The 22,317-nt window shown below is 46.9% G+C and overlaps 1 protein-coding gene across 1 annotated transcript in view; it reads right to left on the reverse strand.

Moving 5' to 3' along the window:
* Window positions 1-22,317, reverse strand: part of STX1A (syntaxin 1A) — a 101,818-nt gene that overhangs the window by 73,899 nt on the left and 5,602 nt on the right. The window contains exon 4 of the mRNA XM_085308411.1: window positions 22,051-22,150. Within this exon, the coding sequence (XP_085164537.1) occupies window positions 22,051-22,150 (100 nt within the window). The remainder of the gene's footprint in view (window positions 1-22,050; window positions 22,151-22,317) is intronic.

Genomic DNA, 22,317 nt, shown 5'->3' on the forward strand with positions numbered 1-22,317 from the left:
TCCGCCTGAACATGAGGGGGAATTTCTTCACTGTGAGAGTGACAGAGCACTGGAACAGGTTTCCCAGAGAGGTTGTGAAGTCTCCTTCTCTGGAGATATTCAAGGCCCACCTGGATGCAACCCTGTCTAACACGCTCTAGGTGACCCTGCTGAGCAGGGGGGTTGGACTAGATCTCCAGAGGTCCCTTCCAACCTGACTGATTCTGTGATTCTATGATTTCTGCTCTTAGAAGGACTTGATCAAGCTGCCGAGAGCATAAATATGCACAACATGTAACAAGGCTATGAGCAGGGACCTTATCCACAAAGGATAATTTTTGGTTAAATCTTCAGATTCAAACTTCAGAGACATTCTGCTGTCTTGGCAGCACGAGAGACAATAACTGATTCCCTCTCCCTGTTGGTTTTCTGCGCACATTTTACCTTGCTGCTAGAAGAAAGGCTGCAAGTTCCATATTCTTGACAAAGATCACTTCCAAAAAATACAACTACCAGTCACCTCCCTCTGCTCCTGCAGCACAGCAGGATGAGTCTGCTCCTGGACATAGTGACCCAGAAGGCCAGTGAGGATACTACTGCCTCAGCTCTCCTCTAAAACTACAGTTAGGAATAAATACGAAGCATCAGCAGCACTAACACCTATCCTCTCGTCCACTGCAGGGGATGCACAGGGCTGGCCAATTGTGCCAAGCCTCATTGGCTATGTATTCACCCAAGCAAGCTCTGCTCTCCGTTAACGAGAGGAACGAAAATACTATGCCTGGCACTGCATAGTTGGAAAAGTTCCTCAGCCTGCAAAGTGGCAGTTGGTGAAGCTTGGGGGTGGAAGGAGCTCTAGTGTATACTGCAACAATACAATGGGTTTTGTAAAGAATTTGTGCATGTGGCAGCAATCCTTGAAGACACCTGCAGACTTTCCCACAGTTATCGCTGTTAGCAAACAAAGAATTGAATGTGACCTTGGAGGTTCAAATCCTTCTACATAAGAGAAATGAGAGATCTGTTCTCACAGGCAAGAACTTCCAGCATGACTGCTAAATCATTGTTGATATCAGCTGTCACTAAAGCAAAGCTCTCGCTAGGGAAAAGCGAGAGGAATTTGCACACCTAGTGGTATGGAGACTGCTGGGATGTGGATATCTATAAATATAGAACACAAAGTGACTGGTTACACATGAAGGGAATTAAGGGTAACTCCAAAAAATATACAAGAATGAAAGGAGAAAGGCTTGGTGACCAGGACCCACAGCTCACCTTGCTTAATCAGTGAGCCACTGATTAATCTCAAACAAGTCAAGCCTTTACAAAGGTCATCCCTGCCTGGAGACCTTAGGCATCCTTGACTTTTAACTAACCCCAAAGCAACTCAGAAAAATGATGTCCAAAATAGTACTTTTCTTGCTTTCCCAGATGGTAACCAGATGCACAATGCAACAGATAGGCTTCAGTTTGCACTACATGTTTTCTCCACTGAGAAATGGCACCAAATCCCTAACCATACTTCTTGCTACAGGATATTCTCTTTGATGTTCAAATACAGGATCAGGATGGTGCAGGAAGCAGAGGGCTTTAACAGCAGATTCTAAACAAAATTCAAGTTGTTGCAGTCCCTTGGAAATCCAGTAGATAGAATTTTGAAGGAATTCTGGCTCCAATCCCATTGTTAACATCTCCTGTCCTCACAGCCAAGTCACTTCTAGAGGGAACTGAGGTCATACCTGCATGCCCAGTCCTGCTGAAAGGCTCTAGCTAAACCAGACTCCTACCTTCCACACTGCCTATTGTGGCCTGTACTGTATGAGCAGAGAAGGGCATAAGAATATGACAGATGCCCTGAGAGAAGCCCCTAGCATCTGCTGCAACTGTCCTAGATTATGGCAGTGTCTTCCCTTGGTATCCCACTTCCTTACTGCTCATTTAATCAACTCTACCCTTAAATCAGTGGTTTAAACTCATCCAATTAACTAACTTGAAAATGCCTCAGAGCCTCATCCTACAGTTCTGCTCTAAAGAAGCAACCTCCAGGAGCAATGCCTACAATATCAGCCAGCTTAGAAGGGTAGAAAGGGATCATGGGGTTGCATATGGCCTCTGAAGGAGCAGGGCTCTCCCTCTGGCAGACACTCCCTGTGGCAGCGGCTCTTTCCCCGTTCCTTCTCTCCTTGGCTCAAACTGACATCCCAGGCCTTGCTGCTCGGGGCCACAACTCTGCTGTGGTAGGATTCCCTCCGATCCAAGAGGGCCTCCTGCATGCCCCGAGACCTCTGTCTATGCATTATACCAAAAGGAGCCTCCAGGGCAAAACACTCAGAGGTGGAAAAGGCTTTGGAGTTGCTTTGGTGTGAGGAGCCCATCTGGCGGTATCCAGGCACTCCTCCAATAACCTCCTCCGGTGTGATAATAGTCCTCTCCAAACTCAAAGCAATAATAATAATCTCTTTACTGAACCAGATCATAGCAACCTTGAACATTCTTTCACCAGCTTCTCCCATGCTCCCTGTTGCACATGGAATAAATCCAGACAGTCAGGGCTCTCCCTGCCTCACTGGGGCTGGGTGAAAGCAGGCAGATCACTGACCGAAGAGGTACTTTGCAATAGGGGAAACCAGCTGGCCCAAACATAGTTCTGCACAGCACTTGTGCTGAACCTGGGCCTGGCCTACCTCTCCTGGGCTCCTCAAGTCAGACTAAGCACTTCGGTGCTAGAGCCACAGCATTAATACTGGGACTGAGGGTTGAGAAGCGTCCCAGTCTGGACTGGATCCCAAGGGCTATCGCAGTACAGACAGCACAGCTACAAATCTCAAATGGGTAGACCGCAATTTATTAAGGCCAAGACAAAGGAAAGAGATAAACACTGATTTTTACAACATTAGGTCCAGATCTCACTGGACACCATGATTCATTTCTATAGCAGAACTCAGCTTTTTCCCTTCTGCAGATAAAGATGCTGTGCTGCTGCTGCCCTCACACTCAGAATTATCACTGATTCACAAGCTCCTTGGTGCCTTTTCATCCCCACACTTGCAAAGAAACAGCAGCTCCCGCTATTCAGTGCGGCTTCCCTGAGCAAACACCTTCAGCATCACCAGCAGTATGTTTAACTCAAGATAAGGTAGTGTCGTGTCTTTAGCAGGAAAGTCCATCTCCACAGAGGAGGAGCAAAGCCAGGGACACTGGTCCAAGTTTTATGACATGCATGAGGCCAACACACCTTCAGGCCAGGCCTGTAAAGCTTTCTCCTATGCATGCATCCCCTACCTTAATACCTAAAGCTCCAAGAAGAGAAGCAGGACCTGCCACACAGCTCCCACAAGGCACCAGGCCAGAAACCCCCTGGGAAACAAAGTGAAACAAAAACAAAGTTTTGGGGCAGCTCCTGACTGCTAATATCACCCAGCTGAGGAAAGAGAGGATCACAGTCACACCTGATAGTGTCCCACAGATGCGCAGGCTGCACATCCAAGACATCCACATGGCAAGGCTCCCAACCCTTCCCTACCTCAGGGACCCTCCAGGCAGGAGGGAGCATAGCTCTGCCTCAACAGGTCAAGGCTGGCAGCTGGTTGTAGCAGGGACCACTCCAAATTCTCAACTCCCAAGTCTCAACTCCCAAGAGCTCACCAGGAGGTAGGCCCACCCCACCTCTCCACAGGTTTCCCAATTAATAGCAAATAGACAGTTGCAGTGATCAGTCATCTTTCCAAATTGTAGTGGAAATTGTCATTTGCAGCTGCTACCGTGCAGCTGCGGATGTGACAAAGCAGGACGTACAAGCCAGGATGGCTGGACTCTGGGACAGGACAGCAGTATAGCCAACAGCAAGCATGCAAGCAGCAGCCTGTGGGGATCAGAAATGTGTGTACAGTGCATGTACAACAAGCACAGACCCAGGGAGGAAAGGAGGCTGGCTGGGCTAACATGCCCGGAGAATAGGCAGGTGATACATGCTGAAGGTAGCTGGTGTCACAAGGCAATAAACTACAGGGTTTTGGGTTTTTTTTTTTTTTTTTTTTTTTTTTGAATTTTGAGGGGAAATAGAAGAAAATATCCACCTAAAAATATCTTCTAAAACAAACACTTAAAAAATTGAGTATTTAAGCATTTGATTACTGCAGTAATTCAACCACATATATGTCTGTACTGCGTTGCGTTAACTACCTTCTAAAGAACGTACAAGGATTGTTTTGCAAACCTTCCTTTAAGGATAATTTATTTTTTTACCACACTAGCATTTACCACACTGTAACATTCTGTATACAGAACCTATCTTCTGTATACTATTTTTGCACACTGTAGATAACATACTTTTGGGTTCCAAGCCAATAGTAGAGGTTCTATTTTCAGTATTTCCCTTCCTTTTCTCTTTTTGAGAGGCTTGCACTTTTTGTCTCAATGGAAGTGTGCATGCAATACAGCTCCACCATTACGGAACGGACCAACAAGAACCTCATCAAATTCAACATGGACAAACCCCAGGTCCTGCCCTGGGAAGGAAGAGCCCCTTGTAATGACAAAGGCTGAGGCACTGCGTGGCTGAGGAGCAGCTCTGCAGAAATGGCCCTGGGGGACAGTGAGCAGGACATGAGCCAACAGCACACCCAGGCATTAAAGGGGGCCAACATCATTCTGTGCTGGACAAACAGGATCACAGGCAGTAGTCTGGTGGGAAGTGATGTTCCCCCTCTACTCAACATTTGTTAGATCACACCTCGAATATTCTGTTCTGTTTCGGACAGAGAGACATTGATAAACAGGACAAGTTGAAAGGGCCACCAAGGTGGTCAGGCGCTAGAGTACTTGCTCAGTGAGGAGAGGCTGATGGAGCTGGGGTTGTTCAGCTGGGAGAAGAGACAGCCTTGGGAAGCTAACAGATGTCATCATTGCATCACATGAAGTATCTCCTGGTTTCTCTCCATCCCACCACTCGCCTTCCCTTCCGCCTTCCTCCAAAATCCCCCACTGTTACTGAACATTTATCTACTCCTTACTACTATAGCTACTCCTTACTCTTTCAGTGTGCTGGCACACCAGATTGATCCTAAAATTGTAATTTAGTGCAATTTCACTCCTATTTCTCTCACTTGAAAATGAGTCCTATAGCCTTCTGATTTCCTGCTCTGCCCACTCGCTTCCTCGTATAGCCTAAACTTTTGTCGTCTTTTTTCCCCCTTTCCCCATTACACAGCTACCCACTGTACACAGCTAAAGGTTACAAAGACACACATACGAACGCTATTTTTATCAGCTGCCCCAATGCAGATGCATTTTTACCAGCAGTCCCCCTCCCCCCAAGCTATTTCTAGCAGTTTCCAGTTCATGATCCCAGTCTTTCACACCCAAATAAATTAGTTACAGCTTTGTAAAGCCAGCTGTTTTAAGCTTTCCACAGCAGGAACCCCTTGCTGCAGCAGTCTCAGTAGCAAGATCTCTAGATGCAGAGCCAGCCTGCGGGTGACTCCATGAGACCTAGCGTGCTCTCGCGAGGCCATGCTCAGCGCGCTCACAGGAGGATTCACTTCCCTGTCTGCCAGGGTGAAAGAGGCCATTCCCGTCCTCCGAGCCCAGTAGTTACATGGAGGAGACCAGCCCAGGAGATCACAAGATCTTTGTCTACCTTTCTTCTTCATGCCTCTGAACAGCCAGCCATACCACGCAGCCACAGACCTCCCAACCAATGGCTATGAAAGCCAGTAGGATCCAGGCCTGCAGGCTGTACTTCCACTTTTGGCCTTTCTAGAAAGCACAAAACCATCCCAGCTTCACAATATGCAGTGAGGCCAAAGTAATCCTGGTAAACCTCACTCATCCTAGCTCTCCTAAACTCATTACAGCAACTAACAGATTATTCCCCTGTGTCAACTTCAAGACAATTGAGATTTACATAGAGAAAGTTGAGATGTAGAGCAAATACTACTGGATTTGGATGTGATCTGCTGGAGAACACTCTTCCCTCTACCCCAGTGACTCTGCTCTTATCTGCATAGGCAGCTTGAAGCAGCTAGCACCTCCAGGAGATCTTTGCAATGCACCTGCTCCCAAATGAGAACAAGCAGCATGAGCAGGCGAGCTGCCCTCCTGGGCAATGGAGGCTGCTCACACAGCTAGAACGTGACTTGGAAGAGAGCATCAGCACTGCAAAGGTTACGTGTGTGCATGCATGCTTTGCAGGACTCTGCTGTCCCCTGCCTCAGTCCTGGGCAGGGCACCAGGCTGGCATCAGGAGCCAGACTCCAATTGCTTTGTTGCAGTTTGCATCCTTGAGAAGGTACTTTCCAGGTACACCACTGTTGATTATCAATACTTCCTTTGCAGTAAATCTGGGTTATGGGCTCTAACCAGGCCAAAACCCCTTGAGGACTGAGCACTGCATAAACACCAGTGAACTTGCAAGCTGGCAAGCAAGCTTCTCTCCCCACAACATAGCCAAAGACAGAACAGAGGAACAAGGACAACATCAGTGTTTGACAGAGAAAGCTCCCATTCAGCAGGCCAAATGTCTAGTGGGAGAAAACCTCACCTAGTGACGTGATTTTTCAAGAAGGGAGCAGCCAGGCAAGCAACTGCTGTGTTAATCTCACTTTTTCCTCATACCTCAGAAGCTGCAGCCCCAGAGATCCCACTATTCGCACACATTCATTCTCACAACCAAAGATTTAAACCCTGGATTATGACAACCATTCATAGTAGTATTGAAGGGTCACAGGAACTTTCATAGCACTCAGTCTGATCCTACACAGAGTCCAGCTCAAAAAACATCATCTATGATACCTTCTAAAGCTCAGAATTTTGTTGTTGAATAATTGCTACCAAACTTTGATCTTTCTGCCATTTTTTTTCCCAGCACTATACAAGGAAGCCTAAAGCTTCCACCCTCACCTGCCTCATCCACCTACTCTAAGCCTAAGCATTAGAAATATTAGAAATCACAGCAACTCTCATGCCACAACAAATCTAGAATAGGATGGGAAGAGCACCCAGGCTGCTCACAGGCATAAAACTCGGCCAGGAAGCAGAAGTCAGTGTCAAAAGAAAATCAGTTAGAAGGTCTGTTCTCCCCATACCTGTCCAAAGTACAAATTGAAAGGGTATCTGTGGGTTATGCTGCCCCCAGTCCCAAACACATGCACGCAGAAGTGGCACACAACACAGCACACACTTGCACATCACACACCATCACGCATGCTCAGATTAGTGCCGCATCCTGGTTACTGCTGCTCCTCCCCCTGCCACAGCCCTCTTCACGTGCAAGGAGTCCAGCTTGGAGTCAGTCTGCAGCCTCCCTGGAGGCCAAAAATCCTCACTAATGCAAAGGGCAGTTGTCTACTACTGCACTTCTAATCCTGAGCCCACTCAGCACCAGCCCAGACCAACCCACTGGGGAAAGGGGGTAACCACAAGGCCAAATGCCTCAGGAAGTTATCTGCCCTGCTGAACTGGTGCCATAGTTTGCCACAAGAGCCTTAACTTACTTGTCTAGCCCAGGGCAACCAGCCTGGAAGGATTAAACCCTTCTGGAAGGCATTAAAAGAGGCTCGGCATCTTTGCAGCTGCTGTATTGCCACTCATTTCTGCTCTTCTTCCTTATTCCTCCCTCTTGCTAAGCTCCTCAGGCCGTACAACTAGAGCTGAGTTCAGACAGTACAGGAGATGGCAGACAGCCTCACCATCTATCCCCTAAGACCACTTGCAGGCATCCTACAGCCCAGTCAGGTGGCAGAGGCAAGGTCCAGCTCACGCAGCCAGCTGCCCAGACTCAAGTAAAAGTTCAAGAGGTAGCAAATGCCAGCAGTTGAGCCTGAAAGGAAGAGTAGCTGAACAGAGAACCAGGATTAAATAGCATGCACACAACAGGAGTCAGTAGAGGGACAAATTAATGTGTGAAAAAGCCAGAAGTATTACAGGGGGGCTCTGGAGAGCTACAACCTCACATTCTTTCATATGGAGGGCTGTTTGCTTCTACCCAGAGCCAAGTAGAGATTAAGAAACTTAAAGTATGCTGGAAGTCACTCTGTTCTGAGGCACACTGTTCACTTCTTTTCTGCAAGTGAAATTACCTCGCTTGGACAGTAGAAGAGCAAGCTAAGCTCACGGCTATTCCATTTCACCAGGAAAAGGCCAGCACAGGACTCCTGATGTCACCCAGGAAAGCACAGGAGTAGGCACATCTTGCACAAACCCAAGGGAAAGAAAAGCACAATAACTGCCAGAATAAAATCTGGAAATCTGCAGGTAACACACACCTGCCTATAACCTTCCCAACACACACAGGTGCACACACACACCCTGCACTGCTACCAAGCCCTTCAGGATATGTTTGAGAAGCCTACTTCAGAGGACCTGAGTAGAAAGTATCATAGAGATCACCTGAGACAGAAGCAACAGAAAGAGTCAGAGTTACTGTCACGGGACTATGTTTCTGCAAGTCATGTTAAACCATCCAGACACAGGAGCTCTTAGTACAGAAGCAGCAATAACTAGCAGCAAGAAAGGACTTTTGCTCAGAAATAAGCCTCCCAGAAGGATACTGCAAGTCAAAAGTGTAGTACAAAGGCTCTGCGGTACAATGGAGTGAACAGACCAACAGAGTTATGCTTTATGTTCCTCCAGCAAAAGGTATTGCACCAAAACTCCCTATTTTTATTGCAAGTAGCTTGCAGCAGTCAGCATATGTCTTCCAGGAGGACCACTCACTGTTTGGTCTAATTTAAGGCAGAAATAATTACAGAGCAGCTTATTTTTTATGTTGCCATGAATCAGGCTACAGTTAATTGATACTCTGCATTCAGATAACCTAGTATTATGCAGGATGACAGAATAGACAATAGGCACCAGAAATCACAAAGCTAAAGTATGTAGGGAGGGTTGTACAGTAACTACATGGCAAAAAGAGAATCTCACCTGGACTAACACATGGCATGACAAGGGGACACAAATGAAAAAGCTACATGGAGAGAAGAAACAAGAGATGTTCAACAGCCTGGCAAGGCAGTCCCTCGCTGCAATGCTGGGACAATACACATTCTTCTGTGTACGGCACCATTTTAACAAAATAGCTTTGCTTAACTTCTGCAACTTTCATGGTTGCCAGTAATTAGGCCGCTGGGCAGTAAAAGGAGATATTGCTGCTTATCATATTTACATCAGCAGCAACCAAGGGCTGAGAGAGCAGGTCCTGCTGCGTCAGGCACAACATGACTGAAGGAGCCTGGCCTAACCACAGGTCCACACCAAAGTGACAGCGGCCAGGGGAAGCGCAAACTGGGCAGCCAGCATCCATCTGCTGAAACTGCTCCAGGATGTGCTGTGCTGCTTCAGCTCTGAAAGGATGTATCCTGCCAATTTCTTCCTCAGGCCTCGCATCTGGGAAAGAGTGGTGAGAGGTACTGCATGGCTCCTGCAATGACACACAAAAATGTCTTCCTTGCTCTGTGAGATCTCTCCCCACTCCCTGACCACACTATCCCTATCACTACTGAATGTCCTGAAAGCAAGGCTGGGATCCTCTAGACGGGTCCGGCAGGTTGGAAAGTCCTGACGGCACCGTGAGCTGGCTGAGCCAGTCCACTGCCTAAAGGTCACCTTGACAACCAGTTGTACAGTCCATGTCTCTCCACATACAAAGATGTGCCAACTCCACACCACTACTCCATGCTGACCCTACCACCCCTCTCTTGTATGCAATGTATGCAAGGATTATAAAACACATCTGCCTGTGACACAGGCACATGACACTGTTTGGCCACAGGCCCTTTTCTCAGCACATTTCAAGCATTATCATATGCCCATCTCTTTCAAACTCTTAACACCTGTAGGGTCCTCTGCCCATCATCCATCACACTGCAGGTATGGGAAGCTCTCCCCTATTGCACCCAGACAGGCCCACATAAACACTTCCAGGACAAGTCTCCACCCACATAAAGTCCATCAGGGTCTTTCAGAGGCACACTCCTCACAGACCACAAGCCAGGTACAGACACTTCATCCAGGCAGCATGTGCTCAAGCACATCCTTGCTCAGCACAAAGATGTGCTCTGCTAGCATGAGCCTCACAAGTGCTGGAAGCAGAAGGGACCGCATGCTTCATTCTGCACAGGCAGGTACTGCTAGAGGAATCTATCTCCAGAAGGTCCTGGAGACTGGTTGACTGCTTAGACCTCCAAAAAAAGAAACCTGAAGGAAACATTTCCCACTCACCAGACAAAACAGAGCACATCTACCATGGTCTTGGCCCCTAGAAGTAGGGCTGTGCAAACAAGGAGCCTCAGGAGCTCCAGGTACACTCTGGCCTTTCAAAATGAAGGCTGCGAAATCCCCCATGCAACAGCGAGCTGTAGAAAACCTCAGTTCAGCTGAAAAGTTCAGCTGGAGATTTAACCAAGAGTGCATGCACGCTCAGTCCTTCCCTGGTATGAAGTGGTAAAAGGACCATACCAGCTTCTCAAGATGCAGGGTGCAGGACAGCCCAAATTGCACTGCAGAAGGGCAGGGAAGAGGACTGAGATGACAGAAATAGCAGGGATTGCTTAAAGCCCTCAAAAAACCAAGAATCTGCTGTATAGACATTACAAAATAAAGCCAGAAGGGCAAACAGCTATTTAAGCTAAATATATTTGTTCTTGTGATGACATTGGTATTTAAATGCATCATAAACAAACTGAGGCTGGAAGCAAGAAAATGGATCCTGACCATGCAAGCGAAGTGGGAGAATGGCCCTTCAACAGGGATTACAGAGACAAGAAATAAAACTAGTTCAAGATAGAGCTGGAGAAACGTATGCAAGGATTATAAAATACATCTGCCTGTGACACAGGAACATGACACTGTTTGGCCACAGGCCCTTTTCTCAGCACATTTCAAGCATTATTATAATAACAACAGGCATCAGTACCGTAGGTCTACTCAGGATGCTCAAGAAAAGGCAGAATGAGACACTGGAGCTACTCTGCAGGAAGCCAGTGATTGGAGTGGTATTTCCAGCCAGACCACCTACCTTAAAAGAAATAAAATAAAACAAAACAAATAATAAAAAAGGCTTCCTCTGAGCTACAGCACTTTTCAGCTGCACAGACCTCAGCAGCAGTGGGTCCCACCAAACTGTCTCCCACACAGGGTCACTGAACACAGCCCGATAGCCTGCAGCAAGGACAGCCTGCTCAAGCCAAAGCTAGACAAAAAGCAATCCACATAAGGACTCCATGAACTGGACAGACATACTGATCCCCGAGACAACCGCAACTGCCCCAGGGCCTGAGTCACATTAGAATTTCAAGAGAAATCCAGTCCTGCAGATCTTTCTTGCTTCATTTATTCTGACATGAATTACTGTATGGAGGAATTGCCTTGCACACACATCAGGCTCTTCCTGCCCCAAATGTCACTGGGGAACCACAATAGACAGGAAGCCTGGACTAGGCACACTACTCCCCCTTCCCAAAGCACTTCATGGCCAGCGCTGACTTAGGAACCAAAAGACACAAAACAGTGGCTCCCCTCTCTGTAGCCTTCAGCGCTGTGAAATCCCAGTTTTCCACTGCCCTCAAGGAAGAGGAAAATGCCTGTAAGAATCCTGATCTAAACCAGGATATCTTGAGAACCTGGTTGTGGAAAGCGAGCTCAAGCCAGCTCTTCCTCACAAGCAGCTCCCACTGCCGGGGTCCTGGCCCTGCACCCAAAAGGCTCCACAGCAGAGCAGAGCAGCATGGGTCCCCACTTTATGGGGAAGGAAACACAATGCTGACACTGCTAAGAGGATTTTGTGGCATTTCCCCAGCACGGAGCACCGGGCCTTGCAGAACCACCACCCTTTCCTAAAGGGTAGCTCCTTAGCAAAGGGACTGGCAAGATTAACAGATAAAAGGTGCTGAAATGCCTTTCTCAAGAATCATTTGGTGTCAGTTTGCCCCATCTCTCCACTCACCTCATCCTGTACTCTCAAGTCCATGTTGCTGTTGTATATGTGCACCTCTCCCAGTTTCCAGAGGAATACCATCTTCGTGAATTAAGCACCCCTTGAACTTCCCTCTTGCACATCACTTGCTGCTCTGAGCACCTTGCATAGAGCCACTGGCTGCTTTACCCACAGCTGATCATTCCTGCGACATTCCCTATATATAGCAGCTTTACTGAGCCCCAGGGGAGAACTGCAGAGGACTCCATTTCCTCCTCGCCAGAATGCAAAACAGACTGATTTTCTCCTCCTGCTTTCCAATAAAGCAGCTCAAGCTTCACACTGTGTCCTCTGATTTATACGAGACAATTATCAGCAGAAAAGTCTCTTTACCCATTCACTGTTGCTTCGAACCAGCACACACTGGCCTCCTCATCCACAGGCACACACTGCAGCTGGAGCTGGTGGTCCTGCCACAGGAGGATGTGCTGTCAGAGCTGGACCAACTCTCCCTCAAACACTCACATTCACTGCACTGCACCCCTCAGCCTTCCCTCACAAGGCACCTTTCTGCAGAAAGATTCAGTCTCAAAAGAAGTAGACCTGAGGTGACTCAGCCAGGACAATACACCCATCACCCAAAACTCGGTCAACAGGTTCCAGCACTATCTGTGCCAAGTGTACAAACACCCTGCCGCGAGGCACTGCACAGCTTCAGCACCTGGCCTGATGGCTCTCACTAGCCAGCAGCAATCTGAAGTTGTACCAGTGCAGTCTTTAGCACAGCCTCAGCTTTCCAAAGGCCCAGTCTGTCCACCTTACCGCTATCCATGCCAAGCATGGATCTCAGACTCACATTTGCAATGAGGGCCTACCTGCTCCTCCAAAAGCACTGTTTTCCCACAGGGCAGGCTGGCAGCACAGGGCACCATTCACCCAGAGCAAATACAAAGATATACTGTAAATGCCCTTCTCTCACCTCCTGACACAAGATGAAAGAGCATATCTTGCTCCACACTGAAGGAAGGTTTATGTCCTTCACTACCCCAACATTGACACTCTGAAACCACACTCCCCCTTGAACTAGCTATGAAATGCACAATAAAATCCCCTCCTCTCATAACCATGCAAAACAGGAAACTGGAAATAATCCTCAGAAAATGAAAAATGAGCCATGAAATACAGAAACTCATTCGTTTCACAGAATTTATTGTAAGAGCAAATCTACTACCTCCTGCACAGGAAACCATAGCAGAGGGTAGGGCCCTGCTCCCAGCAGCATCCCTCATCTCCCTCCTTACAAACATATCCAAAAGGGGAAGAGGAATCAAACACATGAAGGCAGGATGTGCAGAAGCACAGAGTCCTTCCTGTGCACAGTGCTGCTGGCACAAAGTGCATCTTTGCAACGACACAGCTTCTATTTTTGGAGTCCCTGCACCTGCCTCAAAGACACAGCAGGGCAAAACATGCTGACAGCAGGCACAATGCCTCCATTTCTACGGTGTCAGAGGCAGCAGGGCAACCTTGCAGAGAGGAAAGATGGGATTCGCCATTCCCCCTCCCCAAATTAGCAGGGCCCAATCAAATGCATGCTTCCTAGGTCCTGCAATGAGAGAGTAGTACTGCTGCTGTATAGAGCCCCATCAAGGCTCTATCTGGCTCTGAGCAAGTAAACTTTTTAAGGAAGACATAAGAACATTTATCCTGTTGCCCTACCTTTTGCAGTAGCCAAGAGCACATGCTAAGGACCAGTACGAAAACAGGGCATGAACACAGAAGTAGAATCACAGAATCATAGAAGTATCTCTCCAGATTTTTGTCATTTTGTGCTTTGGACTCCCTGAACCAGAGTGACTTCTGTTTTATAAACCAGTCTAAAGATCTCTTGGCCTTAACTATACTGTGAGTGAAGAAACACCTCTTTTGGCCGGAAACTGCTATCTACTAGCTTTGTTTGATGTCCTTCCCATTCCCAGTCTTGCACTAGAAGATGCAGTGAACAGTGAGACCCTGTCCACTCTCCCTAGGATACTCATGATTTTATGTCCATCAGATCCAGCTCCTATCTTGCCATCTCTCTTCCAGGTTGAGGAGGAAAAAAAATCCTCTGAGCTGGAGCAGACTTTGCCATATTCCTGTAGAGCACCAAGCACAAATACTGCAACTCCGCCTGCCCTGAAAACCAAGCATGGCTAGACCTGCGTGGGATGCAACTCGTGCAGGGGAGACAGCAGCTCCTGACAAGGATGCAGAGCAGGGATAAGATCAGCAAGGTGAACCAGAAAGGAGATGAAATGCTTTGCTTTGTGCCCACAACACTCGGGCAACCCTTTAATAGGTCCCTTGTTTTTGATCGGTTGGCTCTGGGATAGGCTCACTTCCACCTTCTTTTGAGTCTTCATCTTCAAAGGTTGCTCAAGTTCATGTTAGCTCTAATTTCCCATCCTGGCGAAGATGGTAAAGGCAGCACACAGGGAGGAAGAGCAAAGAGAGCTCCAAGGACAAGAGAAGAAGGTCACAGTCTTCACAGAAATACTTTTTATCTCCACCTCTCATACTGCTTTTTCTGAAGGAGCATCACGTAAGCCTGAGCCTGAAGCCTCTAACAGAATGGCTGAAAACAGTCTCTCACATAACACATCATACACCACAACTCATGGTCTTCAAGGAAACCTCTTCTCTGTCCTAGTGCAACTAGGGAACATATGCCCAAGCAAAACTATAGCAAAGCAGGAAGCAGAGCTAACCAGCCATGGAAACAGAGTAGCTTCAGCAGGAACTAGCTGCTGCACCTAGCGGCCAATGTGTGCGACTAATGCCCGGGCAATATCTTCTCTGAGCATGGCAGACTTCCAGCTGAGACACCTACCAAAAGAACACACAGAATTGCAAGGTTATAGTGAAAGGAAGTACACAGCTCTCAGCTCAGAGAGCCTGTCTGGTGGTGTTTGGTCAGAGCTTAGACATCTAAACAACTCAAAACTGCATCTTGCTTTTTTAGCACTACGTAGCTTTGCTTAAGAACATTATACAACGGTGGGCAATTATGCCTCCTTGATCCAGAAGATGTTCTGTTAGAAATTATAGAGGTCACTCTCCAAATAACTCAAATCTCATCCAGCAGTCATAGAATTCAAAGTACAAGAAGGTGATCAGAAGTAGTCAGCATGGATTCACAGAGGGGAAAGTCATGCTTAACCAACCTGATAGCCTTGTATGACAGAATGACTGGCTGGGTAGAGGAGGGGAAAGTAGTGGATGTTGTCTACTTTGACTTCAGGAAGGCTTTTGACACTGCATCCCACAACACCCTCGTAGACAAGCTGAGAAAGTTTGGGCAAGATGAGCAGTGAGGTGGACTGAAAACTGGCTGAATGGCAGAGCTCAGCAGATTGCAATCAGTGGTACAAAGTCTAGTTGGAGGCCTATAACTACCTGTGTACCTCAGGGGTCAACATTGGGTCCAATACTGTTCAACTTATTCATCAGTGACCGGGATGAAGGGACAGAGTACACCCTCAGCAAGTACACCAGAGGACTGTGCTGTCATTCAGAAGGACTTTGACAGGCTGGAGAGATGGGGAGAGGAACCTCATGAAGTTCAACAAAGGCAAGTGCAAAGTCCTACACCTAGGAAGGAGTAACCCCCCCACACACAAGTACTGGCTGAAAAACAGCCAGCTAGAAAGTAGCTTTGCAGAGAAGGATCTAGGAATCCAAGAGGACAAGTTGACCATGAGCCAGCAATGCATCCTTGTGGCAAAGTCAGCCAAGAGCATCCTGGGTTTCATTAGGAAAGGCATTGTCAGCAGCTCAAGGGAGGTAATCCTCCCCCTCAACTCAGCCCTGGTGAGGACACACCTAGACTACCATGTCCCATGCTGAGCTCTGCAGTACAAGAAATATATGGAGCTACTGGAGCAAGTCCAGCAAAGGGCTACTAAGATGAAGGGACTGGAGCATTTCTCATACAAGGAAAGGCTGAGGGAGCCAGGACTCTTCAGCCTGGAGAAGAGAAGACTGAGGAGAGATATTATCACATGTATAGGTATCTGAAGGGAGGATGTAAAGAGGATGGAGCCGGACTCCTCTCAGTGATGCCCAAGGATAGAATGAGAAGCAATGGGCACAAACACTAGAAGTTGCATCTCAGCATAAGGAAAAACTTTTCTACTGTAAGGGTGACTGGGCACTGGAATAGACTGCCCAGAGAGGTGGTGCAGTCTCCTTCCTTGGAGATATTCAAAAGCCTTCTGGTCAGGGTCCTGGGGAACCTGTTATAGATGCCTCTGCTTCAGTAAAGGGGTTGGACTAGATCTCCAGAGGTCCCTTCCAACCTCAACCATTCTGTGATTCTGTAACAAAAAAAAAAAAAAAAAAAAAAAAAAGAAAGAAAAAGAAAAACCCTGCAGCCTGGTGTCCAGAAGTGTCGTGCAGCTTAAATCTGTGAAACTAGAAGTTAAATATATGTGAGACCAAATCATCTCTGCTGTCCTGCTGCAGAGCACTAATGGGCCTACCTAAAGGTTTTAAATATTTATCAAACCTTCTGAAGTCTACTGGAAATGGACTGAGCTGACAGTCTGAAAGACACTGACTTCAGATTTGAAGATTTATGTTCCCTGAGGTAATTCATTCACCATACACCATCTATTATACAACACAGTGAAAGAGAATTACTAGAGTGGAACCAGGGAGACAAAATTGGTGCACAGAGAAGATAAATGACAAAGCCCTTACTGACTGCTCCAGGAAAAAATAATAAAATAAAAAAATAAAATAATTCTTCTCCATTTGGTGGTTCACCATTCAAAGTCATCTCCTTTGGTCACCAGCCTAAACCAAGGACCAATGAAATAACAGTCCACTTCCAGTAGCAGGAGTGACAACAGAGGTAGCAGTTCATCCTCAAAGATCTTAAGAACATATTTTCACAAGAAACTGGCAATTTAAATCAGGAAGAACAGCAACATCATCATCCTCCTAGCCCCAGGAGCCCTATGACCAACTAAAGGCCAAACGGCCTCTCTCAGAGCATCCCAAGACATAAAGTAAAACTGCCTTTTCGTGGGGCTGCTGCAGCCCCCGCAGCAACTGGCTGCTCAGTCAGCACTGCTGTCCTCCTCATCTCCACCTGGTTCCAGCTCCTCAGGAGTCAGGCAAGGCAAGCAAAACAAATACAGGCAAGTGGGCTGCGACCTTACAGGCACAGTGGCTGAACAAGCCAGATGCCCACCTACAGGACACCAAAATAAGCACCGGTAGCAGTAGTAGCTCAGATCCGAGAACAATCTGTGCAGCCAGAAGAACGATCAGTGGGAAGGGAAGAGATGAATCTTTCTGCAGATGAAAGACTCTAATCTCTCTAGTACATATGCTAAATCCAAGTCTCGCGCAGTGCCCTGGACAACTGGAACCTCACTTTCTTGAACAACCTCAACAGAGGATATATGGAAGAGCACAGAGGGCTCTGTATCTGGCTAAGATGACTTCTGTCTAGAAGCACAATGTACACGATCATTTAATACAAACATTTCACTAGGATTTCACCTTTAGAGTCTCTCTCCTCTATTAGAGACCCTGAATAAAACAGCAAACAAATCAGACAGCAGATGCAGTGCATGCATTAAAAATTGTGTATGGGTCACCTTTGAAGCGTTCTGAGTAGATATGTTTTCTCAAATTACAAACCCAATTCTGCCTTTATCTTCTGCATCCTTACTCCAAGATGCTCCAGCTCTAGAATATATTTGCCCATGTGTTTAAGCAGTTCGTATCTCTTAATGGAAGAATCCTTCCATTCAACAAACTGAGCTCCACCATTCAGAGCCTTCAGAGAACTAGAAATCTGTACCTTTCTTCTGAAAATAAAGGCTTCCCACCAACAGTATAATGAATATTTTATACGATGCTAAAGTGCTTAGATAACTAAGAAATAATGAACATAGTGTTCCAGAGGGGACAACTCTCAAAACACAACCCCAGATCCCCAGTGAGTTTGGTCCCTGCAGATAGCAGTATCTCTTGCCTTGACTGTGATCACTACTATAGTTGAAAGTACTTGTAAAAAATAAAGAGAAGTGAAAACACACCAAAATCAGCCTTTTATCTCCTCTGATTTAGTGCCATTTGCCTCTGTCCCCTTCCTATAGCTCACAGAAGGCATGCTTCTTAACTTCAAAATTAGTTTCAATAGTAAATAACTTCCCCGGGTTAAGAACAAACCTTTGCATTCTTAATTATTATAGTCTCCAATTTTAGCAAGACTCAATGCACACATCTAACTGCCCCTGGCCCACCAGGATGGGGAGGCTTGAGGGGGAAGATAAGGACAGCCCAGCAAAGCAGCAGGGGGCACCAAGCCTTTCAACTCCATCCCCTGGCCTCAGACACCCTCAGATGGACATTGAAGCAGAGGTGATCATGAAAATCACCTGAACAAGCCTCTTTGCAAGCTCTGGAGCCCAGGGAGGAGCTCCTAGAGTACAGGGACCCGTCCAGACACCACATCATCATGTGCAGTTCCTCATTTCATAGCATTCATCACCACTAGAAAGTACTGAAGCTCCCTTTCAGCCAGGTCAGAACGAAGAAGCACCCTCACTGCTTCTCAGCTCCTGCTAAATGGCATCAAGCCATTATGGATAATCCTTGGCTACAGAATCATTTACTGCTCAGCAAAGCAATTTCTATAATCATTTTCTTTCAGGCTCTGTCTGAAGAGTGTAAACTGCCTAAAGAATCCCTTTCAGAGCTTTCTACCCACCAGCACAAGTTATGAGCTGATTTTTCTCATCCAGCCTGTTCTGCAAACAGCCTCTCTCCACAGGCCTGCCTGTACCAAGGCTCAGGGCAGAACAGTCTGGTGGTTTGAAATGCCTAATGACAAGTAGGAAGGCAAAAAAGACACTAGCAAAACACAGCTCCGAGTCCCCAGCACATTTGTCAGAGACCAGTCACCCATCTCTGGCCTTTAAAAGCTGCTTGCCACAGCATCCTTTCTGCACCACTGTGGAGTAAAAGGTACGGGAGACATTAGCCCAGCAGCTGCGTTTCATGGCCCCACTGCTAAGGTACATGGAAGCTGCTAACGTGCAAAAAAAATCTGCTAGGTGACACCAAGAGATAAATATCCTCAAGAACACAGAGGATTAAAGAGCAGCAGCACTTCCCAAACACTCCTCGATCCTGAAACAGGATAGCATAACTCACTCCTGTGTTCACCGAAACCAACACACAGGACTGATCTTCAAATGAAATTAAAGCTGAGATTAATCCAAAATTTTTTGGATTTCTACCATGCTTTTCATGGGGGTAGAGAGAGAGTACAGGGAAAAAGAACTACACTACTCTGTCTGGCTGAATCCAAGGGAACTGAAAAGTACTACACTTGTAGCTCTTCCAAGAACTGTCCCACTGCCTCATTAGACAGTGCACTGGCTGCCTTTAAAAAGCCATGGGAGTTAAATGTCTTTCTATATTATCTACTTAGACCCCTACAGCTACATCCATAGTCTTCCTCTTTCCTGAGGAAATAGCAAATAAACCGTTTTAAATGTCCCACCTTCAGATGCAACAAAATGGAAAGTGAGGCAGTCCTCAGACAGTAGTTTACACCTAATTTTATCAATCTTTGTATGTATGTTCTGTCCCAGCCTCACTTGTGACTACAGCATAGCTAACACTACACACACGCCTGCAGCTCCAGTTGGAGCAGTCTTGTGGAGCAGGAGGCTGGGCTACTGAGACAAAAAAAAAATCTGGTTTACCATGCTTGGTAAGGGTCCAATTAGCTCTTATTACTGCCTTGCTGGAATTTGCTGTGAGGCATCTACCATTCAGCACCTAACTAGATCCACTGCACCTTCTAGACAGGCCATAATGTTACAAAATGCTAATTTCTTCAAAAGATGTGGGTTCTCCTTTCGCTGCCCAAATGGCCTTTGGCATTAAATACTGAATTCTCTACAATATCAAGGCAAGGTACCACTGTAAAATAAAACCAGAAGCACTCCCAACCTCCTAGATGCTTCTGGAAGTCACATGAATGTCACAGCATCTTGTCTGCTGCAGATCTCAGACCTCTAAACACATTATTATATTTTTAGGCCATAAGTGCCCTTTGTAGTCTGAGAGCTGGCTCAACCCAGAGCAGACACCATGCTGATGCACACTGAGTCTAACAGCCAGAAGCAAAATAGTGACAGCTCTTCCATGAAGATACACAAAGAGAAATACTGCAAAATGCTACAGTGCAAATAGAAATCAAAAAAGCCTAGAGGATGGGTGAGCAAGAGCCCAAGACACGTGAATTCCCTTGAGAAAATCCCCCACTTGCAGGCTAGGCCAAATGAACTTTAGCTGAGCTACTGCTGCTTGGAGTTGGGGGGAGCGTGACATTGTTTAGGAAGGGCCAGGTGCTTCCAAGCAATTAGCAACATCTCTTGATTTGAAGTGGAGTTGGGCACAAAAAAGCATGCACACAGACTATTCCATGTACTACTAGAAACTAGTCAAAGTTGGAAGGATGCGAGTAGACATGGAAAGGCATCAGGTAAATGAAAAAAAGTGTGTAAGGGTAGATGCCAAAACAGGTCTACTCTCAGCAGCCATTCCCCCAGCTTTCTCCCCATTTTTACACTCATGCATAAGGGTCACTACAGCATGGGTAGTACCTCTTAGAGTACCTCTCTCAATGCAGCACAGCAGCATTCAGCTCCTCAGCAACTGCTGTCTTGTCTGCAAAAGCAGCACCTTTGCTGATGATGCTGGCAGCTTGGAGGCAAAACTCTCGCAAGCAGTTGCTGCTGCAGCACCCCATCAGCTCCACAATCACCAGCACTGGCCAAGCTCTTCCTGCTTACAGAGGGAAGTGGGTAAAGGAGAACCCAAATCAGTTCACAGCAAGACCTCAGGAAGAGCTAGGTGCAGCAGAGTCAGGGATCCTTCTGTTTAAATAGCATCCCTCTAAAAGATCAGTTTTCTCTGTTGCCTGCTATATACCACAACACATGGTAGAGCCTGTCAGGAGCACAGGGTCAGCCATGCTGACAAGTGGCTCCACTTAGCTAGGTTCATCCTCACTTTCAGTCCTCTTTTTTACAGCTCAGCATCCTGGTCCTGCCTGCTCCCCAACCGAGGGGCTTGCGAACACCAGACCTGGAAAATCTGTGCTCCAGGAAAACCCCACTGCCCACAACACAACAGCAAATGCTCTGCAAGTTCACATTTCCTTTGAATCTCCTCAGATCTCTTATCTAGCCATGTGTTCAAATGGCAGCAAGTGTACTGTAAGACAGGGGAATTGATCATCAACAGCTCTAGCTCTGCCAGACCCCTTAGCCTCCCAGATCTAAATTTTGCCACCTTATGAGGACTGCTGTCCTTAACTTCTGTACCTGGCAACAAACCTCTACATAGAAACACATGGCTGGGGAAGAAAACAGGGATGCATCAGTAAGGTCCTGAAGGGACAGGCCCCATAGCCAGCCAGCAATGCAACGTCCTTCAGGACAGGGTCACAAATGCATGCTTGCAGACTCAGAAAAGCCTGTACCATTTCACTGCCTGCTTGGCTCTTGCTGTAAGCACCATCTCATCCATTTATTCTCCCATGGTAGCATCTTACGCTTGGAACTATTGCTAGGGAGCAAGTAGGCAGTGTTATACATTCTCTCAAATGCTCCTCCCACAGCTCCCTTTGCATAGCCAGTGGATCTTCCTGCTTCCCAGTCACAACAGACTGGAGGTACCAGCTCCATCTGCAATTAAGTATATTTGACATAGAAGCAAATGGAGAACAAGTGCTTTGTCTGGACAGAACAGGAAAACGGCTACCTGGATTTAAAAAGGCCATTTGCTCTTTTCAGCTCCTACATTCTCCTGTCCTTTGGGAATTCTCCACCAGCCTCAGAAGTCTCATCTCTCTCAAGTCAAAAAGAATCATGAGTAGTTCCCGTCTCTCTGCTTTCCATCCAAGTCCAGGTTCCATCCTTCCTTCACCTGGACCATCAACCATCTCAGCGGCTTGTTGCTGTAAAGCTATCAAAGAGGACTTCTGTATGTGCTCTGTCCACCCAGAAGTAGTCCAAGCTCACAGAGCAGCCATGAGCAACCCCAAACCCTGCAGAGAAGAAAGCACAACAAGCCTCACTCACTCTCATCTGGGTTGGGCGAAGCAAGAATAGCGCTATGCTTCCTCTTCACTTCCTCCACGTTCTCCGAAATTTTATCAATGAACCCTCGAATTTCTTCCACCTATGGAGACAAGACAGACATCCTTTGAGAGCCTGAAGTTTTGAAAAGTGGAGGGGTTTTTACACCCTGTGCAAAAGCAACCATGACATGTCTTAACCACAACAGACTTCCCCTTAGAGAGTTTCAGTGGATATCTTCCAGCTGGATTCTCAAACTGTAGGCCTGAT

The sequence above is a fragment of the Rhea americana genome, unplaced genomic scaffold (assembly GCF_003343005.1).
Source record: "Rhea americana isolate MKP2758 unplaced genomic scaffold, rheAme1 scaffold_274, whole genome shotgun sequence".
Taxonomy (NCBI): domain Eukaryota; kingdom Metazoa; phylum Chordata; class Aves; order Rheiformes; family Rheidae; genus Rhea; species Rhea americana.